This window comes from Polyodon spathula, chromosome 20 (genome assembly GCF_017654505.1).
Source record: "Polyodon spathula isolate WHYD16114869_AA chromosome 20, ASM1765450v1, whole genome shotgun sequence".
Classification (NCBI taxonomy): Eukaryota; Metazoa; Chordata; class Actinopteri; order Acipenseriformes; family Polyodontidae; genus Polyodon; species Polyodon spathula.
Genome location: NC_054553.1, coordinates 14,349,478 through 14,366,779, shown reverse-complemented (window position 1 = coordinate 14,366,779; position 17,302 = coordinate 14,349,478). Strand labels below are relative to the sequence as shown.

General features: G+C 41.3%; 1 protein-coding gene across 1 annotated transcript in view; it reads left to right on the top strand.

Moving 5' to 3' along the window:
- The window catches only part of LOC121295800 (gamma-aminobutyric acid receptor subunit alpha-3-like), a 152,960-nt gene that overhangs the window by 53,235 nt on the left and 82,423 nt on the right, over positions 1-17,302 (top strand). Inside the window, exons 3-4 of the mRNA XM_041220856.1 lie at positions 5,070-5,188; positions 11,869-11,936. Coding sequence (XP_041076790.1) covers positions 5,070-5,188; positions 11,869-11,936 — 187 coding nt within the window. The remainder of the gene's footprint in view (positions 1-5,069; positions 5,189-11,868; positions 11,937-17,302) is intronic.

Here is a 17,302-nt window from a genome sequence, read left to right as displayed (position 1 = left end):
GACCGAAGGGCAGCTGGGAAGCTTACCTCAGCACTCTTGGGGCCATGAACTGGTGCACTGCCTTCAGGGAGTAGGGCCACTTCGTGGTCAACTGCTGCATTCTCCAGGAAGAAAAGGAAAAGGAGAAGCACCAGTCCCCTGTAAGTGAGGGAGAGCCACACCAGTCCCCTGCAAGTGAGGAAGAGCCACACCAGTCCCCTACAAGTGAGGGAGAGCTGCACCAGTCCCCTGCAAGTGAGGGAGACTACACACTGCTCCCACCTCCCTCACCAGGAGACTACATGCAGCCCCCACCTCCACCAGCAGAGGATGAATTCCTGCTGGTTCTGGATCCACTGACATGGGAGGACTGCTTGCAGCTCCCACCTCCACCAGCAGGGTGAATTCCTACTGGTTCCGCATCAACCGTCGTGGGAGGACTGCTTGCAGCTCCCACCTCCATCAGTAGAGGGTGGATTCCTGCTTGTTCCGCATCCTCCGCTGAGGGAGGACTGCTTGCAGCTCCCACCTCCACCAGAGGAGGGTGAATTCCTGCTGGTTCCATCTCCACTGCTATGGGAGGACTGCTTGCAGCTCTTACCTCCACCAGCAGAGGGTGAATTCCTGCTGGTTCCGTCTCTACCGCCCAAGGATACATGCCTCGCTCCACCCAAGGATGCGTGCCTCTCATCGCCTGGGGTTGCAGGCAGCTCCGCATCGCCTGGGGTTGCCTGCTGCTCCGCATCGCCTAGGGTTGCCTGCTGCTCCGCATTGCCTGATGAGCTACCGGTTACAGGGTATGAGGGAGAAGTGGAGCTCCTCACAAGGGGGAGCTGCCGGCAATGAAGAAAGGGGGAGAGGTCAGGAGGCCACCCCCACAGACAGCCAGGCGGTTGCCACCAGGATTGCCTTGGCCACTACGGCTGTTTGGGTTGGAGGAGGACCTCCCACCGTGGCCGCCCCCTTTGGCCCGATGCTGCCCCTGTTCCTGGGGCAGGACTATGACCTAAACTTTAGTACTGAGGGAGAAGGTGACTATTGAGGCCAGGTGTGCTGCACACAAGGGGGTGGGGGGGCATATGTGGCGGATTGTCCCGCCCCTTTATGTTTATTAGTGTTTTATGTTGTATGTAGTGTGTTAATGTTGGTGTTTATTTATAAAATACATGGGATATAAATATGGGTTATGAGCACGAGTGTTTAAAATGTATATTTGTATTTAGGCATGAGGATTGCACAGCACTTCGCGTGCAGGTAAAATGTAATAATATGTGAACATGGGAAATTGCACTTCATTAATTCACGTGCAGTTGTACCGAGTCTCCAATTGAATGACTGATTAGCAATCGAGTCTCGGTACAGCTGCATAAAAGCAGCATGGTTTCACTCACTCTGTGCTGTGTATTCGTGAGTGGAGAACGGGTGTGGAGAGGAAAGAATTATAAACAAAGAGAAATAAAAGTAAGTACTTGATTTCACTCACTCTGTTTGTCCGCTGTGTTAGTGTCTATTTTGTTTAATGTTAATTTGTTTTGTTTGTCTGTTTGTTTTGGCCTCAAGTGCAGTGTCCTGTTTTGGTGTGCTGTTTTTGTTTAAATCTTTTATTTTCTATTATTAATATTCAACAAAACACTGAGTGTCCCTGTGCCTCAGTTTCACCTGCTACTTCCTGAGTCTGTTTCTGGTCTGACATCATCCCTGCAAAGCCGTCCTGTTCACAGACCGGTATTGAGTCACTAACACGCTAACACTTTGTTGTCTGTTTGCTCTTTAAACATGTTAACCATGTGTGGAAAAGTGATGAATAAGTGCAGGTGAGTGCAGTGCAGAGCAGATTAATCACAGAGACAAATGATGCACAGGTGCAAGGGTGTTTATTAATGATTTTAATGTCCAGAGCCTTATGGCAAAACCTGCAGACAATAACAATGATGCAAGTGGTACAGCGACATATATCACTCCTGTTTGTAAATCCCACGACCCACAACCAAAAGTCCTGTCTTTTCTCACCCACACAAAACACAAACACAGACACAGTTCCGACAGTGCATGATTTTAGTGCTAGTGGTGCCAAGACAGTTCCTGTAGTGGAAAAGGTGACTTGTGATATCCAGGTTTACACTGGCCTGCTGCTGCAGCTCCGGATTGTGTATTCTTTAGTGAGAAGACAAGCAACACAAGACACACAGTGTTAGTACACAGACCAATAGAACACTCATGGCTTTCGGTTTTAACACACGGACTCCTTCTAGGTCGTTTGGTATAACCATATGCAAAGGAACACGCCCCCCTATTTATACCCTCGCCCATGACCCCTAGGTTAACGAGCGCATCCGCTCCTCCAATCCTTGGATGCCACGCTGTCTACTGTCCGGGTCAGTGAGCTTGGGTGCCGTAGCTCCGCCGCCTTCCTAAATGGCCGACTTCCACCTACGGAATAAATTGTCTTGTCATTTGCTTAAGGTTACTCTGTTCCTTCTTTCTAGTGCCCTCACAGGTCGGGAGGAAGATCTTACACCAAGCATCATTCGATCTCTGTCACACCATGTTTATTGTTTTTTTTTTAAAACAGAAATTCACTGATTTGGCTTTGAAAGATAGTCTATAAGATTGAGTGTGGTTTGTGTGAAGTGATTAACAGAGTGTGGATTGAATGTAAGCCTTTTTTGTGTAATGTTACTGATCATTGTTACAAATACATTTTTTTTTGAAAGGTACATTGTTGCAGCCTCATTTATTTTATTTATTTATTTGTTGTCTTTCGTTCCAGCTTAGTTTAAATCTAGTTGGAGGTATAAAAAAAAGACAAAAAAAAAACAGGATTGAAATCATCGTAAATTTGTGGTCTGGTTTAAGTGATTGATATTTCCCTTTTTCTTTAGGAAGTGGAACATGAAGAATTCTGCATCATTTCCACTGTATTTCACCTTTCTCTCTATTAATATTTATATATAATTAGTTTAGGGAGGTAACTTTTTCTTTATTTTGTTGGGTTTTGTTAGCCACTCACCCTCCCCCCCATCTCTCTCTCTCTCTCTCTCTCTCATGGGGGAGGGCAGTTATCCTGCCCCCCTGCCCATGGCTTCTCAATGGCCAGTCTCTCCACTTATCTGTGAGCTGGCAAAGCCAAAGACTGTAGCTTAAAATTTGTATACTGTAGTAATGTCAAATCTGTTTTAATAAATAATCACATGAGTTTTTTGACTGAATTATCGGTTCACTCAAAGCCACTTCTAATAGTAGAGCTTGCACATTGACAGCCCTGGCTCTGAAGCATATGAAAGAGAAAAGGGAAGGAATTCACTTGTGATTGAGTAGACCTGTATTGCCTGTTTGCCCCAGTCAATCAGTCTGTCATTAACACCTGCTGCTGCTGTCTGTTCATTGTCATCTGTGAGTTAGGGGAAGGCACACAGCGATTACCGTATCATAAAGAAACAAAAATGCCAGAAACACAAAGAAACACTCAGCGTAGCAATTTCAATGGTATTAAATGAAGACAATAAAAATCTCCATAGAGTGTAACCCTGCCATGCTGCTCAAGCTGGAGGATATGTCATCTCGTTTAAGTGTCCTCTGCTAATCACTCATATTCTTCCGCCAAGCTGGTGGGTTTGAGTCCTCAATAAGTAGCACATTAAGGTAAGGCAGCAGTATAAATATACTTCTTGATAAACACGACTATGGTAGTCCCATGTATGCAGTGAACTGCATGCACAATGCATGCATTACTTTATAAAATTTCAATTTTCATCAAATGTCGAAATTATCTGAAGTGTTTCTTAAAATGCTACAGATGTCACGAATGTCTTTCTTTACATTTCACCCTTTTATTAATTTATTGTGCTTGTAATGACAGTGAATGGCTCTGGGTTCTGTTACGCCAGAATTTTCCTTTACCAGGCTTTGTGCCTGTTGAACATCCTTTCTCATTCTAGCCAAACCATGTGATAGTGAGACATGCCATCTCTGGCAGCCCACCTACTCTCTCTATGTAAAAATGTGAGGTAGGTGGGGCCTGCAGAATTGAAAGGTCTCATTGTCACATGATGCGAATAGAATAAGGAACGCTGTTCAGTCCTGGTGTCAGAGGAACAATTATTCGTTCCCCCTAGGAACCAATATATTTGGGAATATTGGTTCCCCTTCCAAATATTTGTACATCCTAATTTTTTTTTTAACAAAGTAATCTTTCTTTGCATATGTCTATATCCATGGATTACCCTAACCCTAAACTTGTACCATCCAGTCTCCTCTGACAGGTCTAGTCTCATCTGCACTAATACATGATAACAGCCTGCAAACATTGCTTTGTAAATAACAAACGTTCATGTAGGGGGGAACAAATATTAGTTTACATTTATAATTAAAAAATGATCATTCAATAAGGGAGCGACAGAACCAAGAACCTCTGAGAGTGATTGCAGACACTGGAAAAGTACTGGGAGTAGAACAAGCAAGAACCTCTGAGAGTGATTACAGATACTCTGGAACAGTACGAGGAGTAGAACAAGTAAGAACCTCTGAGAGTGATTAGAGACACTCTGGAACAGTATAGGGAGTATAGGCATATAGGCGTATAATTAAGACAAGGAAGTGGTAATGAAGTCGTGGTTTAGATCTAATTCACTGCTTGTACAATCTTAGGTGAAAGGCTGCAACAGAACTGCTGCAAACTCACATTCAGCTCTGTGACAGCCTTTACTAATCCCTTTGGACTTAACAACATTGTTTTTTCTTGTTCCTGTCTGATCTGGTGCATGGCTGCACGGTATTTTAAATGAAACCTCCTCATGTTTATGTTTAAATCAATACAACAACTATGCAGCAGAATTTTTAAAAAAAACTACTTTAAGTTACCCACCACACATACATGTGCCATAAACAATGGAACAGGATTTTTTTTTTCATTGAAGGATCTCATTTACTGCAAAGAGGATTCAACATAATGTTTCTATAATGTTGAATTTCATTTATGACAGTGAAAAAGGCTTCACAATGATGATTATTACTATTAATGGAATATTAAAACTTGGAAAGTAAAAGGTTTGTTTATCTTTTTTCTCTCTCTCTCTCTCTCTCTCTTACAGATATATGAGACATGATGTTCTCCTCCCAGATGACGGTAAAGATAATATCACAATCTTTACCCGAATCCTCGACAGACTGTTGGATGGCTATGACAACAGGCTGAGGCCTGGCCTGGGAGGTGTGTAAGAGTTTCTTGTTGTGCATGGCTTGTATTTTGTTTTCTTGTGGTGTTGACAGTTTTCAGATGAAGGTCATTTCTAAGTGTTTGTGTTCAGTCTCAGGGGCATCTGAACCTCAAAGAGATTTTATATAAAAAAGCATAATTCCCAGTAACATTTTCTGAGTACTGCCAAATGAAACTATGCAAACGTCACAGGATTTTAGCTGTATCTATTAGACCCAGACATTTGAATTTGTTCAACACTGTACACCTGTATGTAGGTCTAGGAAAGAATGCTTGGAGGTGAGACAGCACACCCCTGCAATATCCTCCTCCTACAATATAAACAGGGTGTAAAACAACGGAGATCTGTAGGCGGCGCTGTGGTCCTGCAGTGAGAAGTGACTCAGCACTCTGCTCACTTGCACAGCAAAAGGGGGTTTTGTGTCAATTGCTATGTCTGCAGACATTTTTTTTTTTATTTCAAGAATTAGTTTTTCCTGTTTCTTTGTTTTCTTGTTGTTTGCCCCATGGCAGCTGAGGCATGTAAACTTTCAGAAATCAGCACCATGTTATCCATACAGATGGAATTCAAGAGCTAGATGAGGAAAAATCTATTCAAACTGTGGTGCAAAAATAAAAAATAATGACATTGTACAGGCTGGCATTAGAGCTCGTTGGAGTTGTGAATAGCACTGTGAGAAAACCCTTCCTCCCCGCTTATTTCCAAGACAGTGACAAGACACCCCCCTTGGACTTTTCCACATTTTATTGTGTTACAACTTGGAATCAAAATGGATTTAATTAGGAGTTTTTGCCACTGATCAACATAAAAAAAAGTCCATAATGTCAAAGCGAAAAATAAAATCTATAAATTGTTCGAAATTAATTACAAATATAAAACAGAAAATAATTGATTGCATAAGTATTCACCCCCTTGAGTCAATATTTGGTAGAGGCACCTTTGGCAGCAATTACAGCCATGAGTCTATTTGGATTAGTCTCTACCAGCTTTCCACATCTGGACACTGTAATTTTTGTCCATTCTTCTTTGCAAAATTGCTCAAGCTCCGTCAAGTTGGATGGGGACCTTTGGTGAACAGCAATTCTGAACTCTTTCCACATATTCTCAATTGGATTGAGGTCTGGGCTTTGACTGAGCCACTCCAGGACATTGACCTTTTTGTTTTTAAGTCACTCAAGTGTGCTTTGGCTGTATGTTTGGGGTCATTGTCCTGCTGGAAGATGAATCTTCTCTCAAGTCCCAGGTCTCTTGCAGACTTCAGCAGGTTTTCCTCCAGGATTTCTCTGTACTTTGCTGCATCCATTTTGCCCTCTATCTTCACAAGCTTTCCAGGCCCTGACACAGAGAAGCATCCCCATACCAGGATGCTGCAACCACCATGCTTCGTGGTAGGGATGTTGTTCTCAGGATGATGTGTGGTGTTAGGCTTGCGCCAAACTTAACGCTTAGCGTTGAGGCCAAAAAGCTCTATTTATATAATCTACTTCCACTTGGTCTCAGAGTCTCCCATATGCCTTCTGGCAAACTCTAGCCGAGATTTGATGTGAGTTTTTTTCAACAATGGCTTTCTTTTTGTCACTCTCCCATAAAGGCCAGTTTTGTGAAGCACCCGGGTCTCTCAGCTCTGCCATGGAAGACTGTAACTCCTTTAGAGTTGCCATAGGCCTCTTGTTGGCCTCCCTGACTAGTGCCCTTCTCGCCCAGATACTCAGTTTTTCAGGACTGCCTGTTCTAGACAGATTCACAGTTGTGCCATATTCTCTCCATTTCTTAATAATGGACTTTACTGTGCTCCGGGGGATATTCAGTGCCTTGGAAATGTTTTTATATCCTACCCTCGATTGGTGCTTTTGAAGAACCTTATTCCGGATTTGCTTTGAATGTTCCTTCGTCTTCATGATGTAGTTTTTGTTAGTAAGTGTACCAACCAACTGTGGGACCTCCAAGAGACAGGTGTATTTAACCTGAAATCATGTAAAACACCTTGACTGCACACAGGTAGACTCCATTCAACTAATTATGTGACTTCTAAAGAGAATTGGTTGCACCAGAGCTTATTTAGGTGTGTCATAGCAAAGGGGATGAATACTTATACAATCAATTATTTTCTGTTTTATATTTGTAATTAATTTAGAACAATTTGTAGATTACATTTTTCACTTTGACTTTATGGACTTTTTTTGTGTCGATCAGTGGCAAAAACTCCTAATTAAATCCATTTTGATTCCATATTGTAACACAATAAAATGTGGAAAAGTCCAAGGGGGGTGAATACTTTTGAGAGCCACTGTATATTTGCTTTGTGCTTGAATAAGAATGTTTGGAAAAGCAGAATAGCACAAGTGCCTGAATGGCAAATACAGCCTGTTTTACAGACTGCAGTTCTATACTTGGTACCTGCATAGTTTCAGTACATTAATGCACCCCTATGATGCAGTCTCACACATTGAAATGAAAAGAAAGACAATTGATGCCATGTCCACATACCTGACATTATATTTGATAACTTGATTCAGCACAAGTGTGTGTTATTAGCTGAAGCTTAATGTATATGTCCAGTTGGATGCTTATGTAATGTAAACTTGTTCCTGAATTTTGCAATAGTTTTTACACTATCTATTCACTAATAAAAAAGCAAAAAATAGACCAAAGGTTTTTGTTTTTCAAGAAAGAAGACAGCACAATTTGACAAGACTAAATGATATACACTCAGAGTCAGGATTCGGTCAATCACCAATAGGGTGACAAGACGTCACAATAAAATCAGGATCTTCCCGATATTAGGGGATTTGTCCCGCGTCCCGATCGAGGTACTGTCAGGACTCCATTTGTCCTGATTTTTTGTGTAAACGTTGAAAACCCAGGCGTAAAATGTGACATTTTTATTTTCTTGTTAGGAAATTTCATATATGTGGCTGCTGTACTGTCTCACGGTGAAACAGAATACTCTACTGGTTTATGGCATGTTGTTTGAGTGAGTTGTTTGCATTGTATTTATGCGGCTATCCAATCATGTTAACCTGCAGTCATATGATGTGGTATGCGTCATGTGTTTTTCTTGGTGCATGAGCCTGTGCGTCCGGTTTTACTGGTGAAGCGTCATGATGGATGGTGTTTTTGACAAGCCTGTCACTAAAAAACAAAAAAAAGACAGGAAAAATGGATTCAATCATATGACCATGGTCAAGTCATCCAATTAGGATTGGGATTATAATTAGGATTTCACTGACACATTTGCGGACATGTTTTAACATTAAATACACCTACTATTTCAGAGCACTATAAATGCCTAAAAATAGTGGTGCTTGCCTCCTTACTAAAATGGAGTATTGTCCTTTTTAAAGGCAAGCATGCAACATCACCCAGCAGCTGCTGCCGACATTCTCTGTCTGGTGTGGACTTGCCCATCCATCCATACATTGAGACTGCATGTCTGCATCCACTGAATTGGTTGGAAGTGTAAGGCAAAGCTTTGCAAGTTATACAGGTGTGGACATCCTTTAGAAACAGTCCCAAAACTTGGTTACCCAAAGGTATCTGGCATTCTTTAATAAAGTCTGTGTATGCAGCACATTCGTCGTCATGTTATTTGTCCAATCCAGAAATGTATTTTATCAGTACCGAGTCAAAACAAAGAATGTGCCATTCGGATCTAAAATTCTAACTGCGTTTAAAAAGTAAGCAGCAGGTTGTTGGAAGCGAGGTGGCTGTGCTAGATCGTATGTGTAGTACTGATTTAACTTGAATACAAACCGGCAGGAATACTTTGTGTCTGTGCTGACTTTCCAGTTTGTTTTCCAAAAGCTGTTGTTTTGTTTTACATTCTGTTGAGCAGCCTCTAGTTTCAATAATTACTCACTTCTTTACCATTTAAAGGGGCACATACAATTATTACAATTTATATAAAACCTTACAGACCTAATCCGTCCGAATAAAAGTGAAGGGGTTAACCCTAGCAAGGAGGATTGAGGGAATACAAAGAGCACTTGATTTCTGATCCTCTCATCTCTCACTGCAGAGTGATCAACGCTGTCACGAATCTGCCCAAGACAGAGACATGCACCTCTCATTGAAGCACCCAGGACATTGCTAGGCAACCACGGAATGTTTGCACAAACAGCACACTTCCAGCTTGTTTTCATGATGCAGAGCGTGGGGTTTGAAATTAGAATCCATGCCTGCTTTCCACCCTGTAGTACTGCATCACACCGTTGAACACGTTTTCACAGACACATCAGCATTTCAAGCACATTTGCTTTTATACAAAGCCAATTAACGTGATGAAAATAAACATGGTCAAGGTGTACCTGTAACAGGGCGCTAACTGAGAGTGAAACGGTGACCACACACAACACAATCGAGCATCATAAGCACCGGACAAGAGAGCCAGGCATCACCCAACACTTTTTTGTTTTACTTTTACCCTACTCTACAAGTACAATTAGTGGCAAGCCAAAATAGATCTATCCATCCCTATTATAATGGATTTGGCCGTGCAGTAAAATTGACAGCAAAATGTCATTACGTACTTTATGTAACGTACTTTAATGAGCCGAGTTGCTGTAATTGCAATTCCTTATGGGAACAGGCACCAACATAAGACAGCTTAATTCATCACTCCAAAGTGTGAGACGAGCAAGCTTTATACATATCTCACATTTATAAAACTTCAAACATACCAATACCAAAGCACTAAATTGTATTCACGTTGTATGGTATAATCATAACGAAAGATACCGTTGTTTGAAACAACTCTTCATTGGTAAGATTTTTTTTTAATATTTAAATCAAAGTTCTCTCGATTCCCTAGACTGAGGAGTGAACTATGGGAGGAGATTTGACACAAGCCACAGTGAAATATAGTGAGTGCGCTCTGCAGAGGGTACGTGTCTGCCCCTCTATCAATACAGAGGCCCTCCTCTGAGTCTCACTAATCCTGAGTGCTATTGATCCACCAAGACCCTTAACATCACAATATCAGTAACACCTGCAATTGCTGAAATCCTATAAAGGTGTAGGTATCCAGTCCTTTATTTTTATAAATGCTGCTTTTGTGATTATTACCCCTTTTCTTAAGCTGAGGATGTGATCACATCAATTCTGCATTCTGTCTCATGGATTATATTGTCCTAAATGCAATGTCAAATACAGACAACGAGTATATGTCCATCTTGTTTTTTATGATTTTTTGTATTTAATTAAACCATTTATCTCTGGGAAAATCTATTTCTAATAACAAGAGAGAGGAATTCTTAGAAATTCCAGTGCTGCACACTTTAAAAGTCATGAATGCATATTGCCAATTTGAAAGGAGGTTTTGGCATGTTGATGCAGGACAGAGTTGTATGGCTTGGATAATGGATAGGGGTTTGAGATAAAGTCAAAACACAGGGCCTATTCTCAAATTATTTTAATCCAGTCTGTAATTTTACCCCTGTTTTAAAAGCATTGATTAAAAAACGAGAATGTTTAACCTTTTTGCAGGAGGGATAAGTTATTTAAAATTGATAGGTGTTTTTTCCCTTTAAAAAAAATCAGATCAAATTGCAAACAGGAATAAACTGCTTTGAGCACAGGCCCTTTGGTTTTCGAGTGTGAAGAACAGCATGAGACATGCATGGAGCACTAAACACACCAGCACTCTCATTGTTATCATGCAGAGAAAATGCTGATGGTATAGTTTAATCATAAAAATATATAGCAATTGATTGATAAGGGATGCATCAATCACAGTATTTTTTTACATGAAAAACATGACATGAAAAAGCTTGGAGAATATCATGTGTTTATTGATAAGAAACTAGAATCATGTATTCTGGGATCGGCCTACCTACCTTCAGCATCCTTTCATAAGCAACTACACTGCCTGGCAGTTTTATTTTTGACCATCATGACCTACAGTACTTCCATTCAACAAATTAATCAACAATCAACAATGCAGTGGGATGCCATGCTGAATCCATAGATCCGTTTATATTATGAAATGTGTATAACCACTTAGCTTACCCCGATCACGCTTGTATTATGTAAAAGGAATTCTGGATGCCAGCTTGATTTCCCCTCTTATGAGAGTCGTTTTTTGCTGTTGCTATTGCTATAAGCTCCTGCAGCTTGCCAGCTTTTCTCACCAGATAAGAGAGGGGGCTGCTGCTGTCTGTGGCATGGGGCAGAGCTCAAACTGTTTTGACACTGCCTGGACTGGCATGTGTGACTTTTTTCCTGTTGCACGTTTGCATGGCTAAGTGGATTTTCTCTCTCTCTCTCTCTCTCTCTCTCTCTCTCTCTCATCAAGCCAGATGCAGTGTTTGTCATGTAAAAAGCATTTCCCTGGCCTTTCACCACCCATCAAATGGAAAGACCAAGGGAGAAAAAGTGCTTTTGCCCTGCCTATTAACAGGCTTGTCTGAAAGGCTGATTTGCATACTTCCCATCACAAAACAGCCCAGGTTAACAATTGCCAGATGGGTTTGGTAAATTACCCCGTTAACAAACCATGTTCAGCTCATACATTTTCATTACCAGACCATAGGTTTCAGAATGCGGTTGTGCATTATACACACTCATTCTAGACCCCTTTAAATTTAATATATATATATATATATATATATATATATATATATATATATATATAACTTAATGGAAATTTTGTATCTTTTTTTTATTGTTTCCACAGAAAGTGTAACTGAAGTGGAAACAGATATCTATGTTACGAGTTTTGGACCAGTTTCAGACACTGACATGGTAAGTTTTGTGTGCACTGCATGTTGAGAAAATGATGATGTGTGGTTTAAAAACAAAAACATAAAAAACAGTTTCTTGAATTTATAATAATCTTATGGTGTGCCTCTTCTCAAAAATGCCAGATGTGCATTTCTCCTGACATGCGTTCAAACTCACTTCTGATAAGGGCAGCACATTCAAAACAAAACATTTCACTGCCTAAATAAACAAGCACGTCAGTGACACCCATCCACTGCCATGGCTACAAATTCCAAATGAGCTAGCAGTAACACGAAACAATGGATCGCCATGACCTGTATCCACTGTAAAGGTATGTGTAATGTCCATACTCTTGGGTAAACAGGTAATGAAGATTCTGATGCACAGGTGGGTCTCAATTCACATGAACTTTATTCCATGATTTAGCAGTTAACATTAATGATGTGTATTACTGCTGTCCTGCACTATTGTTTACATTGTATTACTTAAAGGAGTGATGCTACATGACATCGTCATCATCATCTCCTCCAGGGGCATCCAATGCTGTCGAACTTCCTGCTTCAAGCTGCTTCAAATGTGAAACATTTCTTGTCACAGCTGGGACAAGGGCTGGTATCATGGTGCCGTTGATCTGAGTGACTTTGTAAGTTTCAGGATGAAAGCATGGTTAGAGCTTGTTGAAGGGTTGTCATTATTTGATAAGCACAAGATCTCCAACAGAAAGCTGTGGTTGTTTTGTTCTTAGGTGCTTGTCATGATCTTTCATTTTTACCTTTGATGCTGTGTCTCTGACTCTTATTGAAGGATTGTTGTCTACAGAAGGAAGATTTGGAAGCTTGATTCTTAGTTGTCTGTTAAACTACGCAGTTGCAGGTGCTTTGCCTGTGGAAGAGTGGAGGGTTGCTCTGTAGATTGAGAAATCAGTAAAGCTTTTGCTTTAAGTCTTTATGTTGTAATGTGGCAATGCGTTGTGTCTTTTTCAGTGTCTGTATAAATCTTTCCACATTGCCATTAGCTTGTGGCCAATGTGGTGTGATCTTTTGGGAAATCCAAGGCAGGTAGAAAATCAGGCAAAATCATCGCTGTTAAATGGAGGTCCATTGTCTGTATCTCTGATATTCCATGCACTAAGAAGTTTTTGTCGAGTTACGGAATTGCTTCGCTGGCAGAAGTAGTGGAAACTATTTCAACTTCTTTGACTCTGGAATGGTCATCCATCCTAACAAGTAAGTATTCTCCATTCAGTAAAGTGCAGAAATTAACATTGACTTCTGTCCATGGAGCAGAGGTAACAGAGTCATTTGCAGTGGTGTGCGGACAATGCTGTTGGTTGCTGCTTCACATGCTATGCACGATCTAATGTGATTTTCTGTCATTGTGTCAATGCTGGGGAATCAGACCTTTTCTTTTATCAGATGTTTGGTTTTGTCAATGCCTTGATGGTATTGGGATTAAGTGTCTCCATTGAGATTGGTGATAATGTCATCAACAGTTGGTGTTAAGTGTCTTTCACGTCAAATGGGTTGATTAGGCTCTCATGTCAACACATAGTCAAATATTTCCAGGCTTGTGACAGAACGACAATGATTCTTTTATGTAAATCTCACTCCCGACCTTTGAGAGCGCTAAGTACGGGGAAAAGAGTACCCTGGATTGTTTGGCCTGACCCTTCATTCCTAGGGTTAAAAGGAACTCTGTCATTTAGAAAAGGGGCAGAGCTTCGGTACTCATCGACCCGGAATGGGAGAGTGACTGCACTCGTTTACTAAGGGGTCATAAGTGACGTTATAAGTAGGGGTCGAAGCAACGTAATCTGGTCCTTCGTTTTGGTTTATGGAAAAGAACCCGGAAGGACCTGTGTTTTGTGTATCCGTATCGTGAGTGTTTGTTTGTCTCTAATTGATTCTTGTTATTATTAGACATCTGACACATTCCGGAGCTGTCAATGGAGGCCAGCACAAACTCGGAACAGCATTGCACTTCTATCACAAATAACTGTATTTGCACCACAAGCAGTAATTCAAGCACTAATGGACTTGTGTATGTGTTTTGTGTTTCGTGTGGGTGCACAATAAATGGGACTATTATTTCGGGACTAACCCGGGGAGTACAACGTAAATAATACATGCCGCTGTATTACTTACCATCATTATTGTTTTCTTTTCACCTGTACTATAATTGTCTGTCTGTTCATTGATCACTTGCTCCTGCACACTGTTAACCACTTTACCACAAGGCTGTTTTGGTTTTGGAGCAGCAACTATAGGCGACACCTGTCGTTCGTTCAGTAACATCAAGTGCTTCAAGCTCCTCCAGTTCTTTTTCCACAAGCTTAAGCATGTGAAAGAAGAATTTGTCTGTGTGGTTCAGCTGATGGTGAAACAGTATAATCAATGTGGAGTTTTACTTGGTGTCCCTTCAGCTTGCTTATGCCTTGAAAAATGTCTGCATAATTTTCTACAAACCGGTTCTTCTGTTTATATTTCACATTACAAACTAGGCGCCAAAGGTCAAACGCAACTGCTGCATTGTAGCCAAGCAGTATGACAGCTGCATGAAGTGATATCATATATATATATATATATCATATATTATATATATATATATTAGTGATTTTAAGGTCTCGAAAGTTCAAAACCAGAGCTTTGAAGTTTTCAAAATACTGGCAGTATGATACGTTGGCATCCGTATATTAGTTAATTAATATTTATAATATAGCAATTTTCATCGTGGCAATTTTAGTATCACCGATGATCACAAAGCGTTTTTTGAGAAACTGATGCTATGAGGAACAATGCATAATACATTAAATACAGTGGAATACAGGGCATAGTATGTTAAATACAACATTAAAAAACAATGCAAACACATTACATTTAGGCACAATACGTTAAATAAAAGGCTACGATGTGAATTCTAAACATTTAGATGACAATTTAGACAACAGCTAATAACAGGTACCAGACTGAGAGAGCATTAAAAGCAAAAGAGAACAGGTGGGTCTTGAGAGCTGATTTGAAGCGAGCGGTTGTGGGAGCTGCACGCACTAAAGCTGGGAGAGTTCCAGAGAGTCGAACCAAGATCCTAAAAGAGTGCTCTCCCAGTGTGGCGTGCTTTTGCTTGGGAATAACCAGCAGGCCTGAGTCAGAGGAACTCAGCCTGCGTGCAGGGACATAGCGAGTCAGCAGGTTAGAGAGATACTCTGGACCTGTGTGATGGAGGGCCTTGTAGGCAAGCAGGAGAATTTTGAAAGTAATCCTGAACTTAACAGGTAGCCAGTGCAGCTGAGTAAGACACGGAGTAATGTGATCATGTTTTTTACATCTAGTAAGGATCCTAGCAGCAGCATTTTGAACCAGCTGCAGTCTGTTTATGACACGTGACGGAAGGCCATCGTAGAAGGAGTTGCAGTAGTCGATTTGAGAGGAAATTAATGCATGAGAGATTATCTCTGCATCCAGGAGGGAAAGGTAGAGAGTAACTTTTGAGATGTTTTAGAGGTGTTATAAGGAGGATTTGACTACAGAGGAGATTTGGGCATCAAAGGAGAGGTTACTATCCAGAAGTACACCAAGGTTTCATACAGTGAGGCTGCAGCACACAGTTTCCGAGGTTCAAGGCAACAATATTGAGATTCTTGAGTTGAGTTTTCGATCCTACTAGAAGTTCAGGTTTGTTGGTGTTGAGCTGAAGAAAATTGGCAGACATCCAAGCCTTTATGCCTTGGATGCAAGCTGAGAGCCGAACCGTGGCAGGACATCCAGGGTCTAGTTTTAGGTAGAGCTGGGTGTCATCAGCATAGGAGGGAAACATGAGGCTATGTTGGCAGATAAGGTAACCCAAGGGAAGCATGCAGATGTTGAAGAGGCCCGAGAACAGATCCTTGGGGGACACCGCACGTGACCGGGTTTTCGTCAGCAGTGCTTCCATCATAGAAAACAGACTGCATGCTTCCAGATAGGCAAGAGGCCAACCAGGAGAGACAGGTTCCAGAAATCCCAGCATACTTCTGAACACTGTCAGTAAGAATGGTATGATCTATGATATCAAAACTAGCAGTTAGGCCAAGGAGGACAAGGACAGAGGGAGCAGCAGCATCAGCATTGAGTAGGAGAACATTCACAATCCAGAGCAAAGCAGTTTTGGCACTATGAACTGGCCAGAAGTCACTTGGCATTTTTTAAAATTATTTAGAATCACCAAGCATTTAAAATCTTTCTCCCAATTTGGAATGCCCAATTATTTTGATTTTTCTCCTTCACTACGGCACTTCCCCATACAGCTCAGGGACCCAAGGCTCAGTGGGCGTCATCTGATTCCACAAGCCAATTGGTGTCGTTTTATACCCAGGAACTTGAGAACGGATGTCCGCAAGCTACTGGCCTCTGGACTAGACTAGACCAGCAAATCTCTGTCCTCAAGCTCACTCAGCCTGTAGGGCTTGCCAAGGAGCGGTGAGGAGAAACAGTCTAAGCCAGATCCCACCTCCCTAACCCCAGGAGTGCCAAAGCCAATGCGAACTTTGAACTTGTGATCTCTGGTTGTATGACTCAGCCTGCATGCCACGTGGTACAGACCACATTCCTGTTGACATGCAGCTAGAGCGGATTGAACTCCAGAGAGCTTGAAGTTTGAATCTGAGTACGAAGTCAGAGTTTGACTAATTGAACTTCAGAAAGCTCTCAGTTCAAAGATGAGGTCAAAGCCAGAGTTTGACTGATTGAATTTCAGAGAGCTCGCAGTTCAAAACTGAGTATGAAGTCAGAGTTTAGCTCATATTGAACTTTAGAGAGCTTGCAGTTTAAAGCTGAGTTATGAAGCCAGAGTCTGACTGATTGAACTTCAGAAAACTTGCAGTTCAAAGCTGAGTACAAAGCCAGTTTGACTGATTGTTTTGCTTATATTGAACTTCAAAAAGCTTGCAGTTCAAAGCTGAGTATGAAGCCAGAGTTTGTCTCATATCGAACTTCAGAAAGCTTGCACTTCAAAGCTGAGTATGACGCCAGAGTTTTGCTCATATTGAATTTCAGAAAGCTTGCAGTTCAAAGCTGAGTATGAAGCCAGAGTTTGGCTCATATTGAACTTTAGAAAGCTTGCAGTTCAAAGCTGAGTTATGAAGCCAGAGTTTGACTGACTGAGCTTTAGAAAGCTTGCAGTTCAAAGTTGAGTACGAAGCCAGTTTGACTGATTGAACTTCAGAAAGCTCGCAGTTCAAAGCGGAGTTATGAAGCCAGTGTTTGACTGATTTAACTTCAGAAAGCTTGCCGTGTTGAAGCCAGAGTTTGGCTCAGTTCTATGCCAACCTTCCAGCTGCGTCTTTCCAGCATTTTTGAGCTCATGCCCTCCGGATTGCATCGCTGTTTGGCAGCATTTATGTCTGTGAGAAA